General features: G+C 44.2%; 1 protein-coding gene across 1 annotated transcript in view; it reads right to left on the reverse strand.

The window, feature by feature from the left end:
* Window positions 1-2,534: 2,534 nt before the first annotated feature.
* SORCS3 (sortilin related VPS10 domain containing receptor 3) overlaps window positions 2,535-18,053 on the reverse strand; it is a 400,591-nt gene continuing 385,072 nt past the window's right edge. Inside the window, exons 22-27 of the mRNA XM_029080272.1 lie at window positions 16,510-16,622; window positions 14,418-14,549; window positions 12,326-12,425; window positions 10,628-10,733; window positions 6,380-6,540; window positions 2,535-4,876 (exon numbers count right to left, since the gene is read on the reverse strand). Coding sequence (XP_028936105.1) covers window positions 4,812-4,876; window positions 6,380-6,540; window positions 10,628-10,733; window positions 12,326-12,425; window positions 14,418-14,549; window positions 16,510-16,622 — 677 coding nt within the window. The 3' untranslated portion in view covers window positions 2,535-4,811. The remainder of the gene's footprint in view (window positions 4,877-6,379; window positions 6,541-10,627; window positions 10,734-12,325; window positions 12,426-14,417; window positions 14,550-16,509; window positions 16,623-18,053) is intronic.

Genomic DNA, 18,053 nt, shown 5'->3' on the forward strand with positions numbered 1-18,053 from the left:
TTTAAAACCAAATGGTTTCAACGAGTTGGAGGCCAGCAACCACTTGGGATTGAGCAGTTTGTGAGAAACTCCTCCGAGCATCACAGACATCAACCCAGAGAAGCAAATGGAACCCATCCCAGTGAGACCCGACTAGCACCACTGGAATGATGGGGATAGAATGGGATAGAGTAATGCTTTTCTCTCTGCTGGAGAATTGCCAGCCCTGGGGCATACACTTGATTCAGAACCTGATTTACTCTCTACCCAGCTCAATTGTATGAGGTATTGAGCCATCCCTCATATCTCTATAAAGAAATGTCCACTTCGTGCTTCCTCCACCTGGGCCATGCAAAATTAAATCAGACGGATATTAAAAAAGCAATAAAAAGCAATGGGAAGAGTTTCAAAAGGTTTGTGCTTTGGTGGGAAAAGTGGATGCAGGTTCGAAGTTCATTTCCTCCAAACCAGTTTTCCCATTCGTCATTGGCTCGCTCACTGACACAAACAAACTTAATGAAAATACCATTCCCTAGGCAGGAATTATGAGGTGTGCTTCTCGTAAAGAGAATTTGTTCAATTCCATCCCCTTCTTTATCTTGTTCTAATGAATCTACTGCATTCCATCTCAGAGCGAGATGTGGGTGCTTCCCCGTCCAAACTGACCCACTGCAGAACACCAAACAGCAGTAGGAGTGGATAGTCTCCCCTGTACCGTTTCCATCTTCAAGAGAAGTCAGGGTATCTTATTGCCCGATCGTGCCATAACATGTGCTGACCAGCTGCTAACTGGTGTTTAGATGATGTGGAGAAACTACTGAACATCCCTGAGATGACAAGGCCAAGAGGAGTCAGTGAAGAAAGTCAGGAAGTAGTCTAGAAAACACAGAGCAGAATAACATTATGTTTGCTCCCAAGTCACCAGGAGTGCATTTCTGCTTCATCAAGATGACTTGTCTCCTTTTTTCTTCCAGAATCTAAGGATGGGATTTAGAGACATCTACCATGCTGATCAAAACTGCCTCAAAGCTCCTGTATTTGACTTTACAATAAACTGCCATAAAGAGGTGAGGATAAAGAATCGAGGTTATTTTTAAACCAGTACCAAGCCAGAATAACTGTTTCCAACCCCAGTTCTTTGTCTTCTGTTTGGGACCTTATTTTTGAGAAAATAGAGGCCCCACCCTTCTCTGACTGAATTTTTTTCTTAGTTGCAGAGGAGAGCAGGATGAAATGCTGCCAGTACCTGGGTGGGGGCGGTGGATGAGAGAAATAATTGTGCTTGTTTAACAGTTGTTAGAGAGCCTCTTTTTTTAAATAGCATTTGTTAAGCACTTACTATGTGCCCAGCACTGTGCTAAGTACTGGGTAGGTAGAAGCTAATCAGGTTGAATACTGTTCATGTCCCGCATGGGACTTACAGACTTAATTAACTTCTCTGTGCCTCAGTTACCTCATCTGTAAAATGGGGATTAAGTGATTTACCCAGGGTCACACAGCAGACAAGTGGGAGAGTCAGGTTTAGAGCCCAGGTCTTTCTGACTCCCAGCCCTGTGCTCTATCCATTAAGTGACACTCTTTCTAACCTGACTGAATGTAACTGCTGGAAACAGGCAGAAACAATCTTTTCATGATGTCTGGTGCTTTGTCTCTTTCAGGTGTGTGGTGAGGAAGGAAGAGAGGGAAGAAATACTGCTGTCCCTCCTACGTCTTAATGGCAATGTTGGTATTTGTTAAGCGCTTACTATGTGCAGAGCACTGTTCTAAGCGCTAGGGTAGACACAGGGGAATCAGGTTGTCCCACGTGGGGCTCCCAGTCTTTATCCCTATTTTACAGATGAGGTAACTGAGGCACAAAGAAGTTAAGTGACTTGCCCACAGTCACACAGCTGACAAGTGGCAGAGCTGGGATTTGAACTCATGACCTCTGACTCCAAAGCCCATGCTCTTTCCACTGAGCCACGCTGCTTCTCCAATGGTACATGCTACTTGGTTTCCAAATGGCTGCGACTCTAGGACCCATGACCAATCCATTAAACCAGAAGAGGAGCAAAAGGTGGGAATTCGAACAGGTATGTACCTACCCATTAATGGGTCAGAACTCGGACCTAGAAGGCCATTTAATCCCCCTTCTACCCACCAGCCCTAGGTGGAGGATGGCAGTCTTGCTGAACCAGAAACCTGGAAGGAGTCAGCCATTGCTGTGGTTTCTCACCCAGCAGTGGGAGATCATTCTGGCACACATGTTTTCCAAGCGGGTCAGCGTGGTTTCTCTTCTGGTCCTCATCAGCGACTGGGTAAGTGGAGACAAATCTGACATTCACTAATGACCATAGTGGGAAGGAGGCTGAGGGAAGGGAGAGAAATGAGAGTGTCACTTCACTAAGTCATCAATATAATTCATGAAGAGGAGAATGTAAAGTTGATGACAGATGATGGGGTTTAAATGACCTGGTTTACCATCCTAAAGAAACCATATATTTTTTGTCTAGACTGACAGTCGCACTGGCCCCTTCCCAACCTAATAATAACAGATGACGGTTCAGTCAGGTAGGTAACTTTGATGTACAAAAATACATTTATTTTCAACAATTTCAAAACCACTGCCTTTTTTTTTTTACAGTAGAAATATTCAAATGGAACAATAAAACCAAGAACAGTATATATGTGTATATATACTGCATATATATATAGATATGACTCATGCAATTTGTGTTCTTGAGTTTAATACAAGTATTGCAGTTGTCTGCCCAATTTAACCCTAAAAACAAGACAGCAAGGGCTGAAACCTTAAAGTCCCTTAAAAATCTTTAGAGGAAATGTTAGAACTTTCTTTACTAAAGTCAACTGACAAACATCTGACCAGACTTTTCTATTTCATTTTCTCTGCCTACTCTTTCAAGAGGGTAAAACACTCAGACTCAAAAAAGGCTTTAGGCACCAAATTTGGTCTTATAAATGCTATATCATTTGCCAAGCGGCTCTAGAAACAAAAACGGTGCATCGAGCCTGGGGTCAAACCACTCTCCAATAACAGAACTGGTTCGTAAGTGCTAAATCATGAGAAAATAAAAAAGGCATGCCAGCTGTTACCCTTCACAAAACAGTCTCATTAACCCAAGTGAGGGAGAAAAAACAAGTACATGATTTTAAAGAAGGTAGATGCCTTTGACTAGATCTTTTTGCAAAAAAAAAAAAAAATCAAATCTAGATGTTCTGTTTGGCCACTGCCTGACCTTTTACCTGCCTTTCACCCATTTATCAATGCCATTCTCCCTTCTTAGTTCCTCTGGCCACTCCTTCCTTCTGCTCCTTTTTCTCTCTAGGCTCCTTTTCTCTCTAGGCTAAATAAGCATTTGCCTGATCTTTAACAACTAACCCATGCTGTAATTCCTCATAACAGATAGATAAAACCTGCCAGGAAGGGCCTAAGAACTAGCTGAGTAAATTCCATTGAAGTTCTGCAACCTGATTTCCCTCTGACCCCAGGCACAGGATCAGTGCTATTTTCTGGGCTGAGTTACTGGATTTTGGGAAAGCATGTTGTATACCCATGCTGTTTTCTGGTGCCTCAAGAGAGGAAACACCCCCTTTTCCCACCTTAAAACTTTCCTGAAGAGATCTGTGGTTTGTGACAGTTTGGAATGTTCTGTTTGGCCTCAGTGAGAAAGCCCCGCTATTTTACCTGGAAAATCCCAAGAACAAAAGAACTTCAGCCTCTGATGCTGTTGATGATGACGGTATTTGTTAAGCACTTCCTATGTGCCAAGCACTGTTCTAACCCAATCCCCCATCTGCGGGTTGAAGATTGGTGTTCCACGGGTAGCCGGATGTGCCTGCCCAATGTCAGAGAGCTTGCATTGGGTAATGCCGACCAAGAACATCCCAGAACCCTCCCCACTAATCACCAGAGCCCAAAATGCATAGGGGCTCCCCTCCACCACCTGGCCTGGCCATCCCAGCTCTGTCATCCTCGCTGCGATTCATGTCTAGAGCTGCGGGCAGAGGGTGAAGCTCTAATCCCATGAGTGTTCCAGGCAAAGGCAGAATTAAAGTGCATTATGAAATCATCCATTACTTTCCACCTTTTGAAAATATTCCAAGGTCCTTCATTACCTAAATAGAAAGCAGACACAATGTGGACCCAAAAGAGAAAGGGTTAACTATGGCAGACAACTGAAATAGATCCAGGACCTGTAGATCTCAAACAGGTTTCTGGCTGGTAGGTCAATTCGGTGTGTGTGTGTGTGTGTGTGTACGTGTGTACGCGTGTCAGTGTGAACGTATGTGCACATGAATTTCTTTTCCTTTTACTAAACATTAAATTATTTCCCAAGAAATAAAAAGGCTATTTACATTGTAATTATCTACAATCCACCATCTGTCTCCTCAGGCTCACCATGCACCGGGGAGGGCCCCTTTCCTAAACAGGCCCCTGCTCTCAGGAGTTGTCACCGACCCCCACCCCCAAAACCCACACTCTGTGTATCCAAAATGGTTCTTGTTGTTTACCTATGGGAGAATTTGTATTTTAAAAAAAGAAGGTAAAGACAGTGGGAGGACGTAGAAAGTCCTGCATCTTGAGCTGCCACTGGCAGAATAAAACAACAGTTCTGGGGAAAACAGGCTTTCCCCTTAGCACATATACAGTGATTTTTGTTTCCTCTGATCAGAATGTCTTTCTCCAAAGCCAATTTTCTACCTACCATTTATGAAGGGGGCCCTGGTAAACAAAAGATAAAAAAGGACGTGTTTTTCCTTTCTCATAATAATAACAATAATTGTTAAAAATTAAAAGTCAGAAAGATTTCAGACCAAGTGGCTTCTCAGTTCTAAACACTAGTGCAGTTGGGGATTTCCTTTGTGCTTTCACTGTTGGCAATAGTGGCGATGCTTCCTAAACAGAGAAAAGACAGACAGGAGAAAACTGGTCAGAGCATGAGGTAGAGGAGGTGGCTGTAAATCTGTTAATTAACAGACTGCAGATTAGTCTATTCAGAGGTTTGTACTAAGCTGTTGGGAGAGGATAACAGAGTTAGTAGACATAGTCCCGTGCCCTCAAGAAACTTACAGTCACTCTGTTCGTGTGTATGTGAGAGAGGCACATTTCTGGGTTGAGGGAATGAGGCTCAAGCCCTATTTGCGAAGGCTAGAGGCCCATACCACAGTCTTCCCTTCTTGTCCCACCCCAAATTCTTCATCTTAGCCCTAAACCAAAAGACTTCAACATCCTAGGTTTTATGGCCACCTCAGGCATCACGTAATTTCTCTTTGATGAAGCACAGACTCTTATAATAACCCGCAACGGTATATACTGAGCAGTGTAATCAGGGCACCCAGAAGTCTACGACACCATCACTGACTTTGAACTGAAAGACAACTTTACCCTTCTACGACTTGTAGTGCTAATAGCACTTTTAGCCCTCTAGGTGAGGCTCAGTCCAGGCCCCTTAGGTAAATCACTAGTCTTTGCTTTAAAGTCTGTTTTTTGCTAGCTTTAGGTAAATTATTTGGTATTTTAACAATGACATTTATTAAGCAGTTTCTATGCACCAAACACTGTACTAAATACAAGATAATCCAATTGAACACAGTCTCTATTCCATTCATGACTCATTATATAAAAAGGAGGGAGAGCAGGCATTTTATCCCCATTTTACAGACCAGAAAATGCAGTCCCAGATATAGCAAGTGACTTTCTCAAATAGACACAGCAAACCCATGGCACAGCCATGACTGGGCCCAGGCCTCCTGCCTCCTGGTCCTGAGCTTCTTCACTAGGCCTCTCTAGTGAAGAAATTATTAGTTATGATTATTAGTGGAAAGATTTGCAAGACTTTTCTGTAATGGTTTTATCACCTGTTTTCCTCGCTTGCCAGAGGCCTTCTGGGAAGACAAGATTGGTCCAAAAACCACACCAATGAGGAAGAGACCTGCTCAGAGAATGCCCCAGGAAGAAATTCCATCCGAACCGTCTCACAAGACTTCTCAGGTTCAATTAATTTGGGAAATGTATGAATTTGCCTAATATATCCAGTGGGGGTTCTGTCTTTCAGACCAACTTTATGGAATGTAGTCTCAAAGGCAGGGCAAGTGACTTACCCTTCCCTTGAAATTCTGGGCAATGCCCCGTATGGTGCCTCCTACCAAACCTGTACCAAAGGCATACCTTCAGTCATCTGACTTTCTGGATCTTAAAACAAACCCTTAATTAACTTTAAAAAACGCCCACAGATATCCTCATTCCCAGTTGTGCTTTCTGTTGATTGTAAAGATCCTGACCCCCAAAGAAAGGTAGGTGGAGTATTCTATAGAAATATATGCTTTGGCTAAAGCCCTTACCTTCCTTCTACTGATTTAACAGAGAGAGCATGGGCAAGAGGCCAAGATACTTGCTTACCTATAACCCGGGTGTCCAGCTCTTTGTCCAGCAGCTCCTCTGGATCTGTGAAGTCACTGAGGGTGATTTTGGGGGCATTTTCACTTTGGCTGACAGATCCGATCATCTCCTGCTCCTTGTCATGTTGGACTTGGGCATAAATGTTAATCCATGGGATTTTCCTGCAGCAAAACGGAATAGGAATAGAGATTCCAGATGCATTAGGCCACTGGAAACAAGGGTATCAGTCTAAACCCTGGGTTAAGGGAGATGCCAAATTGGGAATAGGAAAGAGGGAGGCTGGAGTCAGAAACTGTGGAAAAGAGATTGCCTATTCTACGCATTGGGGCTCCTGTCTGCTTGAGAGAGTAGAAGATGTGAAGAGCTGTACTCTTTAAAATCTCACTTTGGATGCTGAGGATTAGCCAGGTTGAGGTGAACAGGTATCAGCTATGCTGAAGTACTTAAGAGAAAGATACATTCAGCAATTGCTGCTCTGTTAAAATGTTTAGGGCTAGAGTAGGGACAGCTTTTAGGAGGCCGCAGCAGCAGCTGGGCATCTGCTGTTCACACTGTTGCTGCTGGCAGGGCTAAAAGGGAAAGATAACTTGGGTATAGGAAGGGTTAAGGAAAATCCCATGAGAGAAACTGCATCTTATGTCGTCCACCAAAGAGCTTTGAGAAAATGGATTCAGATTTTATGCCAATTACATTAACCGTGAAAGTTAGCATGTTCCAAATCTAAAACCATTCAAGCAGTGAATTGAATGAAAAGCAGGAAGCCATTCTATAAATTCATTGAATAATACTGTCTTTTCTTTCTGTTCTCCATATTTTGGCTTCCATGGAGAACTGGGATAACCCCGAAGTTTGGGGAAAAATTGTTTAGGAACATTTAAAGATGCCTCTCAAACCCTGAAGAAAAAGAAGTCCATATCTACAGTTCCTCAAGTGTTCTTGATTTCCCAGTTGGGAATTGAAGCCAAGGTTGGATGGACCCTAGATCTATGCAGGTAAAGCACACTGATCATGTCCACATGAGCTGAAGATGGTACTGGCTAAAATTTTCATGATTTGTCCAATTCTCAGAGCCAAAAGAAAGTGGAATACTTTTGCAGGCCCTTAGTTGAGTATAAAGCCTAGTGCCTCATGGCCACCACACTCTCAGTCTCCCAAAGGTTAAACTGGCCTTCTTCATAAGGTTTTCTATTTCCCATCTATCAGTGCAGCAATGTAAAGGTAGCAGAATTCAGTGATAGCACTAAGGCACTAAGTTCAGTGTTACTGAAAACCATCTTTGGTAGACTGAAGCATTTTCTTGGTGCAGGCTAGTCCAAAGTTTTGGTTTTCTTCCAGCTTACTGTCAGTCCCCAATTTTGCTCTGCCCATCAGTGTGAAATCTATCGCTGCAGCCCCAGGAAAGGCAAGTAACTTAAATGTACAGAATGAAAAACTCATGCTGATGCCTGTTCTTTTTGTTCCCAACAAAAATTTAGAATTAGGACTTGGAACCTTTACTAATAAAAGAACCGATGGCTCTGTCCCCAGAGTCAATTATCATTATTTGAAATGAAGTTTTAAACAGCTTTTCACTCTATTATTACCCAATGTCTTAATGTGCCTCTCAGGATCTATGCTTCTCTTGGTAGAAGTTGCCATTCTGCAAACAGCTGAATCTATCTGCCGGGAGGGCGAAAGAAAGGACAGAGTCTGGAGGCCACGGGACTAGGAGACAGTAAAACTTCTGACCAGGCTGGTAAGCAAGTAAGAGCTTCTCAATGTGTTTAGAGATGGCAATGTGCACTGAAGCAAGGGAGTAGCCAGGAGGTCATTTGAAACCATACTGGAGACTGCAGAAATCAGAGCCAGTTGCAGAGTGTTCTCTAGAAACCCAATTTGTTGAGCTCCTGGATCCATGCTTTGAAAGGCAGTCCCCTTATGCCAACCTTTGAGAAAAAGGTAATATCTGTTTCCTATCTTTGCTTGGTAACTCAAGGCAGTAGATAATAGCCACCAGACAGGTTAGTAGCTGATGCCTGTGGTGGAACATTTGTTTAAAGTGTGGTTTAGGGCCAGAAAAGTGCCTCTGCCTTCACCCTCCTGCTGATCAGTCCCTGAGAGCAATGAAACGGGTAGTTGAGTGAGAACGGTTTCATTTTGAAAGGCACCAAAGCCAATGATCTGGAAAAGCCAGAAGATGTATACATTTCTGAGGAAGTTTCCACAACAAGAGGGAAGAAATACCTGGCCCCTGGGGTGGGTAATCCAGACTCTACCAGTCGGGCACTGCTGATGCCTGAATGGAAAGTCTTAAAGATTAACGGGGAAAAAAGAGCTGCAGCAAAATTGCCGTGCCAGTGGAGGAGTCCGACTGGTGCCTTGAGTCGGTCCACAAACAAAGGCTATGAAGAGCAGGGGCCACATTGATGGGTTTTCTACTGGAAGTTTTGATTTTATCAAGGAAAAGAGCCCTTTTCCTTTAGGTACTTGGTTCAGCTTTTCCCTGCCATTAATTTTCTGCAGCGACTAACCGGAACAATTAGACTGGAAGCCCCAAGTGGGAAAGAGACTGTGTCCAACCCAATTAACTTGTATCTATCCCAGCACTTAGAACAGTGCTTGACACCTAGTAAGAGCCTAACAAATAGTCTTAGCAATTGACTTTTGAACAGGTGCTATTCCACACCTACCTGGTTTGGTACAAGCAGAGCTAGGATTTTCACATAGTTCTTAGCACTTATAGCGATAGTTAATATTATTATTGACCATGGCTTTAAGCATCATCTTATAACAACCCTTCAAATTGTCTTAAGAAGTCTGACGAACACACATAACCATAAAAACATTTTTTTGCCATTCAGAGTAATGAGTTTTCAAATTGATTAGAAAAAACAGAGCTGACAGTTGGATAATATTTATCTGTATATCGATTCTAATTAGCATGTGAATAGGGTAGCCTTGGGCAGCAGAAGAATTCTTTAAAAGCTCTCAACTGTGAACTGCTGCCTTCCCTGCTTAAAGCCCTCTGGCCTGGGTGGAAACAGGGCCTCTGAAGAATAGCATTAATCAGAAGTGGAGAAGGAGGGGGAGGCTCTGCTGATTTGGAGCCAGGATTTAAAAAATCTAAAAACAAAAGCCCCAAAAGCAACAAAATGAAAGCAACCTAAGGGAACTCTTTCCCTTTTCCTTCACTTAGAGGATTTCATTGGGCCCATCATACCTACTTATGTCCAGCTGATCCAGCTGCCTGGGCACTCTACCAAGTCTGTCTCTTGGTGGCCCTGAATGTGGGGACTGGCAGTAGAGAGGGAGTCAGGGACAGGATAGAGTTGAAGTCTCTTGTACCGGCATTTCACAAGTCCCAGAATGCTATAAGAACTAAATTAGGTAAATGCTGATCCCTGAAAGGGAAACTGAACCATTATAATGGAAATGTTTGTGGGTAACAATCTGATCAGTTCAGTGAGAAACATCTATTGGCTTTGCTAAAATGACACACTGTTAACTCTACTGTACTCTCCAAGCTCTTAGTACAGTATCTGCACATAAGTGCTCAATAAATATTCTTGACTGATGGACCATCTCATATGAAAATGAAATTGTCCTCTTGCTGCTCTTCTGTTTTGACTTTTACCCCATTCATTGGCTGTGGCTACAGGTACATTAGCAAATTGCGTTTCTGCGAGGTACCAGGCTCTTGCAGACTTCAGCTTTCCATTGGCTAATGTATCAAATTCAAAACATACATACAGAAGACAATCAATGGAATTCTGAGGAAGGAAAGATCAATCTTCATTGGACTCAATGCGGCATAGCCGTCAGAGAAACTAGGTTCTAATCTCAGCTCACTACTTGCCTTGGAGAAGTCACTTAACTTCTCTGTGCCTTTGTTTCCTCATCTGAAAATGGAGATTAACTATCTCTTCTGCCTTGATATACTGTGAGACCTTTTGGTGAAGCCAAAAGACACATACCTGCTATCCATCTTAATGTCTGTTCTGCTGCTAGATTGTAAGCTCTCAAGGGCAGGGAGTATGTCTATTAACACTATTGTATTCTTCCAGGTGCTATCTACAGAGTAAGTGCGCAATGAATGTCAGTGATTGATTGACTAATTGTGGGGGGGCATGTGGTGAAGGGGGCAGAGACACAAGTACTTGACAGTGCTCAGGAAGAGTGCAGATGAAACCTTAAAATGGCAAAGGTACAGTTCCTAAAACACATTCACTAGATAAAAAAACCAGCCTGATTGAGGCTTTCCTAACATACCTTTTAAACTTGTAGATCAGAAAGACTGCCAAACCCACGAACACCACGGATAAGAGCATCAACATCGCTGAGCTGCTGTGGCCCGTGCTGGCATCCACGAGAGGGGCTGCAAGGGGAGAAAAAAACCAAGTTCCATTCAGAGCCGGAGGAGGACACAGACCCCGAGCCAGAAGGCGAGGCTGTTCCCGTCACCACAGCAGCCACTTCATTATTTTCTGATCAGGGGTCTGCCGCCTGAGCACAGCCAATGACCGTTCGGAAGATTGATTCCCACTCTTTGAAACCAAGGCTCTCCTATTACGCGGAGCAAGTCAGAGGATTCCTTAATGGAACAGGAGTCCCGCTCAGCTTTGCTTCCAGAAGCTCACTGTTTCTCACCTAAATAGTTAAGTGGGTGCAATCTCTGCAATGGTGGCATTTCATTATAGGGAGGAGACAAGGAATGTTACTCTGCTAAAACAACATCTTCCTGTGATTATTCTTTTCTCGCCTGAGGACATAAGGTAAAATACTAATGAAATGTTTTATTATGATCCTTCGCCAGATTCTAGTAAAACAAAGCTTGGAATCTGTGCCTTCCCGACGGTATTATGGAGGCTATTCTGCTAAAAAGAACTGTTTGAAAAAGACAGCGTTCGTTCCTCAAGGGAAGCCCCCAGGCACAAAAAATTAGTTTTAAAACTGACCCTTCTCTCCAATCCCAGACTAGTCCCTGTCCCACGTGGGCTCACAGACTCAAACAAAATTTGACAGATTATGTAATTGAGGCACAGAAAAGTGAAGTGACTTGCCCAAATTCACACAGCTGATAAATGGAGGAACCGGGATTAAAACCCATGTCCTCTGACTTCCAGGCCAGTGCTCTTTCCACTAGGCCATGCTGCTTCTCATGTACCTATCCCAGCGCTTAGAACAGTGTTTGACACATAGGAAGCACTTAACCTTAAAAAAGTATGAGGTGAGCATTGGACAAACACTAATCTGAAGACTCACCTCCTCCTTTTCCTCAGTTCCCCCTTCCCCCAAACCTCTCCCCGACTCACTCCCTTTGCTCTACTCCCCTTCACCCCTCAGCACTTGTGTATATATGTACATATCTATTTATTTATATTAATGCCTGTTTTGCTTGTCTGATATCTGTCTCCCCTCTTCTAGCCTGTGAACCTATTGTGGGCAGGATTGTCTCTCTCTGTTGTTGAATTGTACTTTTCAAGCACTTAATACAGTGCTCTGCACACAGTAAGCGCTCAATAAATATGATTGAATGAATGACATATTGGACTTGAACTTCAGCACAGCTTACTCCCTCTAGACTGTAAGCTTGTTGTGGGCAGGGAATGTGTCTGTTTATTGTGGTATTGTACTTTTCCAAGCCCTAGAACAGTACTTTGCACACAATAATCACTCAATAAATACGATTGAATGAATGAGTGAACCTGGCATAAACTATTCTATAAAGGACATTTTCCGTTGTACCACTGCAGGGTTCCTCCCCCACATTCATTCAATTGTATTTATTGAGCGCTTACTGTGTGCAGAGCACTGTACTAAGCACTTGGAATGTATAATTTGGCAACAGATAGAGACAATTGAGCCAGCAAGGGGAGGGGAAAGGTGAAACAAGAGACCTAAAGGAAATGTTCCCACAGAATGAATACATACACACACACACTTCCGTACCTAGGACCCCAGACTTACCTAATGTCAGTTGAGTGACGTATACAATGACTTGGACGCCAGGCCTCAGCTCAAACTGAACCAAGTTCTGGTTCAGAGCATTAAACAGGACCTCTACAACCTGCAAGGTAAAGGGGCATGAAAGACTGTGGGGGAACAAGAGCATCAAACGACTAATCCTCACAGGGTGCTCTTTCGGAGTAGAGAGAAAACATTCATTTTATGAGGCTAAGACAATAGCCATACCCCTCCCCCAACCACCCCCACACAAACCCCACCTCTCCTTTCCCCTCCTCTTGACCCAGGCATCTCCCTCCTTTATCCAGTTAAACCAGCTGGATGCCTTAGCCAGCCTCCCTAAAGGAGCCACCCTGGGGTCTGGGAAAACACACTTCTTTGCTCCTCTGGCAAGAGGTAAGTTAATTCCTCATCCTTTTCCATGCATGAACCCAGTGGGCCAGAAGAGTCCCCAAGGAGCCCTTAATTTGGTGTCTGGTGCACAAAAAGGGCAGAGCAGAAAAAGTCACGTCTGGCCTAACCTCTCTGGGAATACATTTTTTTCCCAGGAAACCTCACAATTTATAAAGTTGATTTAATCACTCCGTAATGCCAGCGAGCAAGCTTTAGCAGACTCGGGCTGTTGTTCCTCGCTCTTATCTTGCCTTACCTGCCTTAATATCACAGCAGCTATTCATCAGTGTATTTATCATTTATCTAAATGGATGGATATTGTAACTCCCAAATATAGTTCACACATGCCACTTGCTATTTGACAATAAAGAAGTCTTGTAAAAGTAATATATGAGTTGGGTCTTCTGATTTATTTTGGGTCGACTTTAGTGTTCTCCTCTGCTGTCCGAGGTGTGGTCTTCTCCCAGATGTTAGCTCTGAGTGGATATGATGGGCAACAATGCCAAAGATCAAAATTACCCAGGACTCAGAAAGAACAGCAACAGAAAGGAAAGGAAAATATTCACCTACTTTAAATGTTTTTTGTACTGCTCACTCCATTTCCCATCCCCGTCTTGGCCGTAGCACAGGGCTGACCATGTGGATGTCACAGCCACCAAGCCAGAGGACAAGAGTATTTGTAAAGGAAAAGCCGAGCCCTTTAGTTTAGGTCCGGTTGCTCAGTGCACAAAGACATCTAGAATCAGGAGGAAGTGGTGTGGTCTAGTGAAAAGAGAATGGGCTTGGGAGTCAGAGGATCTGGGTTTTAACCCCAGCTCTGTCACTTACCTGCTGTGCTGGACAATTTCCTTAACTTCTCTGTGCCTCAGTTTCATCATCTGTGAAATGGGGATTCAATACCTCTTATCCTTCCTACTTAGACTGTGGAGGCCCATTCAGGACAGGGATCCAACTTGATCAGCTATTCCAGCACTTAGTACAGTGTTTGAGTCAAAGTGCTTGACAAATACCACAAATTATTATTATTATCATTATTATTACCATGTCCTTGCTAGGGCAAGGGGCAGTGCTGTGGTGGCCACTTGATAGTGACACTGATTCTCAAGGCCTTCTGGTTACCTCATGGAAAGTTGTTTCCTGACCCAACGCTGTTCCCAAGTGATGATAACTCTCTCTTCCACCCACCTTCTCTGGGCATCATGTTAAAAATTACTCATTTTCTTCCTGGTGCAGCTTTAAAGTGGTAGGGTTACCAAGCTGGGAACTTTTTCATGAAAGCTCAGAGGAGGCAATACCTGTAAGTTCAGTCTGCCGAGATCAACCTGGGAAGGGGGGTGGGGGAGATACAAGGGCTGCCTATCTCCTATAGCCTACAGAACATGGTATGGAACCCAAGCAACCTCCTTGCTTGTTCCCAGGCAATCTTGGGCTAGGAAGAGAAGCAGACAGCCAAGAAGTCAGATGACACATTAGGATGTGACTCATAATGTAGGTGGATCGCCCTGACTCTCTTCTATGATTACAAAAACACTTCAAAGGACAATTTTGTGGAGCCCACAATGGTCTTTTCAGGCACACACATACTCAAAGGTGACCTTCACCATCTGAGGGGTACATCTTCAAATACGAAGGACAACTATTCAAATATATTTTATCGGAGAGGGGGGAGCGGTGAGGGACTCCCCTTCACTGCCTTACTTACCTGCTCCAGGTCAGCTTCGCTTCCTTTCCTCCTCTCTGTCAAGTTTTTGACAGGCAAGATGAAGAGTTCAGCTGAAGTGGGAAGGCCAGGAAACACTGCAACTAAAATCTGGTCTTCGGGAATGCTGGTCACCTGCAAAGGTGTCCAGAAAGGGTTGGTGTGGACTAGCTTTAAACCTGTCAACATGGCTTAGACATTCACATCCATTCCATCCACGCTTCATCCTCTATAAACTGTGGGGAGGGATAGTGTCTATCAACTCTGTTGTATTGTAGTCCCCCAAGCACTTAGGCAGCGTGGCTCAGTGGAAAGAGTGTGGGCTTTGGAGTCAGGGCTCATGAGTTCGAATCCCAGCTCTGCCACTTGTCGGCTGTGTGACTGTGGGCAAGTCACTTAACTTCTCTGTGCCTCAGTTCCCTCATCTGTAAAATGGGGATTAAGACTGTGAGCCCCACGTGGGACAACCTGATTCCCCTGTGTCTACCCCAGCGCTTAGAACAGTGCTTGGCACATAGTAAGCGCTTAACAAATACCAACATTATTATTATTATTATTACTTAGTAGAGTGTTCTGCACACAATAAGTATTCAATAAATACCAATGATATTGATCCACTCTCTTCTATCTGAGGGGGTGAGGTGGAGCAAAAGTGATTGTAACCCGCAGATCGTAACTAGTTTTCACCCTCTCCCCACTCTTCCCCCACAGTGAAGCTTTTTTATGGGACCTGATTAAGATCCTCTAATGTAAATTTTACCATTTCTTTGAGGGAAGAGTTAAGTACCCTCTTGAAGATCACCTTCTTTGAGAGAAGGGTTAAATATGTTTCAAGAATCATCAGGTATCAGAAACCCCACTGATAGTGCCAACTTTGGGCCTACAAAACCCCTAGGCCTCCCTGGCCACATACTGCTTCCTTCCCTGTTCTCCAAAGCCCCAGGCTCAAATAACATCAGTTAGTCTCCGCATCCAACATCCTCAGCGTCTCCTCCTTAGACATGGGTTCCCCAAAGTCACCTAAAAACTACAGAGAGCCAAGAGTTATTCAAATTTTCCTTTGCACCTCTCTCATTTCCTCTGTATCCTAGGCATGCTATCCAGTGCCCTTATTAATAAGCAGAAGATGGGAAAGAGCCAACAGAGAGCTGAAAAAATGGGGCAGCCAGAGGCCTGGATAATCCACAAACTGGAGAGTCAGCTTCTAAATCGGTGAGTCAGCTTGATGGAGGGTAAAAGATGAGCTATGGGTTTCCTGAAAAACCCACTGTCCAAGTCCCTTTTGGCAGTGTGCCAATCTTCTCTGATAGCCTGGGAACCACAACCTGTTGAAATCTCACCCTAATGAGACTCAAAGCGATCAAGGCCAAGTGGTTGAGGTTGGACTTTGGAATTTCCACATGACCCTGGCAATTCCTGCCAGGTGTGGGCAGGAGAGTCAGAACATGGAAGAAACATTTGCTATCCACTTTAAAGTGACAATCAAACCTAGAGAGCACATTGTCTACAGAGAACCACTTTCACTAATTACAACTTTCATTCAAGTGGCTTGGAGTTTTGCCGCAGTGAGATTCAAAAGGCAGGAGCCCATGGTGCTTTAAAGAGCTGCCAGGTGGCCCTCAATCATATGTATGTTAGTCTCATCGCTTGCGTCTTTACTGAACAAGTAGCCATAAATTCAGGGGCCCTGGGTTCTAACCCAGCTCTGCCACTTACCTCACCCTCAGTTCCCTCATCTGCAAAATGGGGATGCATTTCCAGTTCTCCCTCCTAGTAAGACTCTGAGTCTCATGCAGGACCTGATTATCTTGTATCTACCTCAGAACTAGTACAGTGCTTTGCACCTAATAAATACTTAATAAATACCACTTTTTAGCATTATTATTATTATTATAATACCATTTTCCTTACATTGGGAGCTTCTTGTAGGACAGGGACTATGATACAGTGGAGGATGGTGGTGCCTGAATCTGGAAAAAGAAACTGCCTCTCAAAACTGTGTAACTTCTTTTTTCTTTCTTTTGATAATTCATCCCTGAATATCCTCATGTATTTTCCATTTTTCCTCAATTGCCCAAGCAGAAAAGCCACCTACCTTGGTCAGTGCTTGCTTGATGACTCTGCCAACATCTTGCCTCCACTCAGGGATGTCAGGATTGTGGAAATCCAGATTTGGAGAAAATGACAAGAGCTGTGACTGGAAATATTCTGTGGAGGGAGGGAGTGATGGAAAGGGACAGAAACAGAGACAGATGAGAGACAGGGAGACAGAGACAGAAGGGTAAGGAGAAAGACACCAAGATAAAGAGACACAAAGAGAGGCAGAGGCAGGTGGAGAGACAGAGACGCAGACAAATACAGAGACAGAAAGAAGCAGAGACACACAGAGAAGAAAGAAGAGTGAGAGCTGAGAATATCTGTGGCTACATATTTTGGGGGTTTCCAAGCTGTTCCAGCTAAGAAATTCTAGCCCATCTCCCTTCGATTGCCATGTGATTACTGAATAATAAAAGCAGATCAGAAAGAAATTTGAAGCTGGTTATTGAAAATAGGTTTGTTCTCCCCTTGTCATGCATTGTGCTCCTGAGAATAAGCACTTAATGTAAGTAATTTGTTTCCTGAAAATAGGCATTAATTGCTAAAACCCAGCAGGGGGGTGATTTAGCTGCCAAAGCTGATATTTTATAGCCTTTTACAAAAATGATCAAATAATGGGGACAATGGAAGGGTAGTTTTATCATTTTTCCCTCAATTCCCTTTCCCTGTCACCTCACTGGGATGGGAGAGAGGCAGTCTAGCGGGACCTGAATTGAATTATTACTCGAGGTTAGACTGTAGAGTAATCCATCAAGCCAATGGCCACAGATTGGTGAAGGACAGTCTTAGGCCCAGCTCCACACCCACTCTGGCTCTGGAACGTGCAATTCGGCTAAGGATGCATGTGCATGTAAACACACAGACACATACACAGAGCCCAGGAGCTGCAACGGAAATTCGCTCTGCAAAATGAGATCATGTCATGCAGTGCCCTGCTAGGGATGGCACATATTGGTGTCAAGGTAAAAACAGATATGTACACAGGCACGCACCTCCCTCCCCACCCCGCTCCCCCTCCCTCAACCCCCAGGAGCTGCAACAGAAATTCCATCTGCAAACATGAGACCAGCACCTATTAGGGATGGCACATACTGCTGTCAAGAATGTAGCCAAGGGTGGGGTGACTGTCATAAGTCCCTAGTGATTCTGTCTCCAATACACCTGCTGCCACTATGCTCCTTTTCCAACTCTAGTCCACCGGCCTTCAAGAAACACTCTGGAGAGAAACTGAATGGACATCAGTGCAAACCAGGGCTGGTCAGTGTGCCCCGACCCAGGACTTGTCCAGACCCCTGAGGGGTGGATGAGCTGGAGGGAGAGGACCCTCCAGAGCAGGGGTCCCCCTGGCTGAGCACCAGCCAGAAGGAGAGGAGCTCCCACCTCTGTTCACACCACCTTTCACCCACTCGGACTTTCATGCAGGAGATTTCCTGGTAGGTTTTCAAGGCCAGTCCAGCCCTGTCTGCCCCTTTCAACCAAAAATGGAAGGGTGGGATAGGGGTGGAAGCATGATGAGAATATTGCTTATCCCTTCTCTGCTCC

Source organism: Ornithorhynchus anatinus, chromosome 16 (assembly GCF_004115215.2).
Source record: "Ornithorhynchus anatinus isolate Pmale09 chromosome 16, mOrnAna1.pri.v4, whole genome shotgun sequence".
NCBI lineage: Eukaryota > Metazoa > Chordata > Mammalia > Monotremata > Ornithorhynchidae > Ornithorhynchus > Ornithorhynchus anatinus.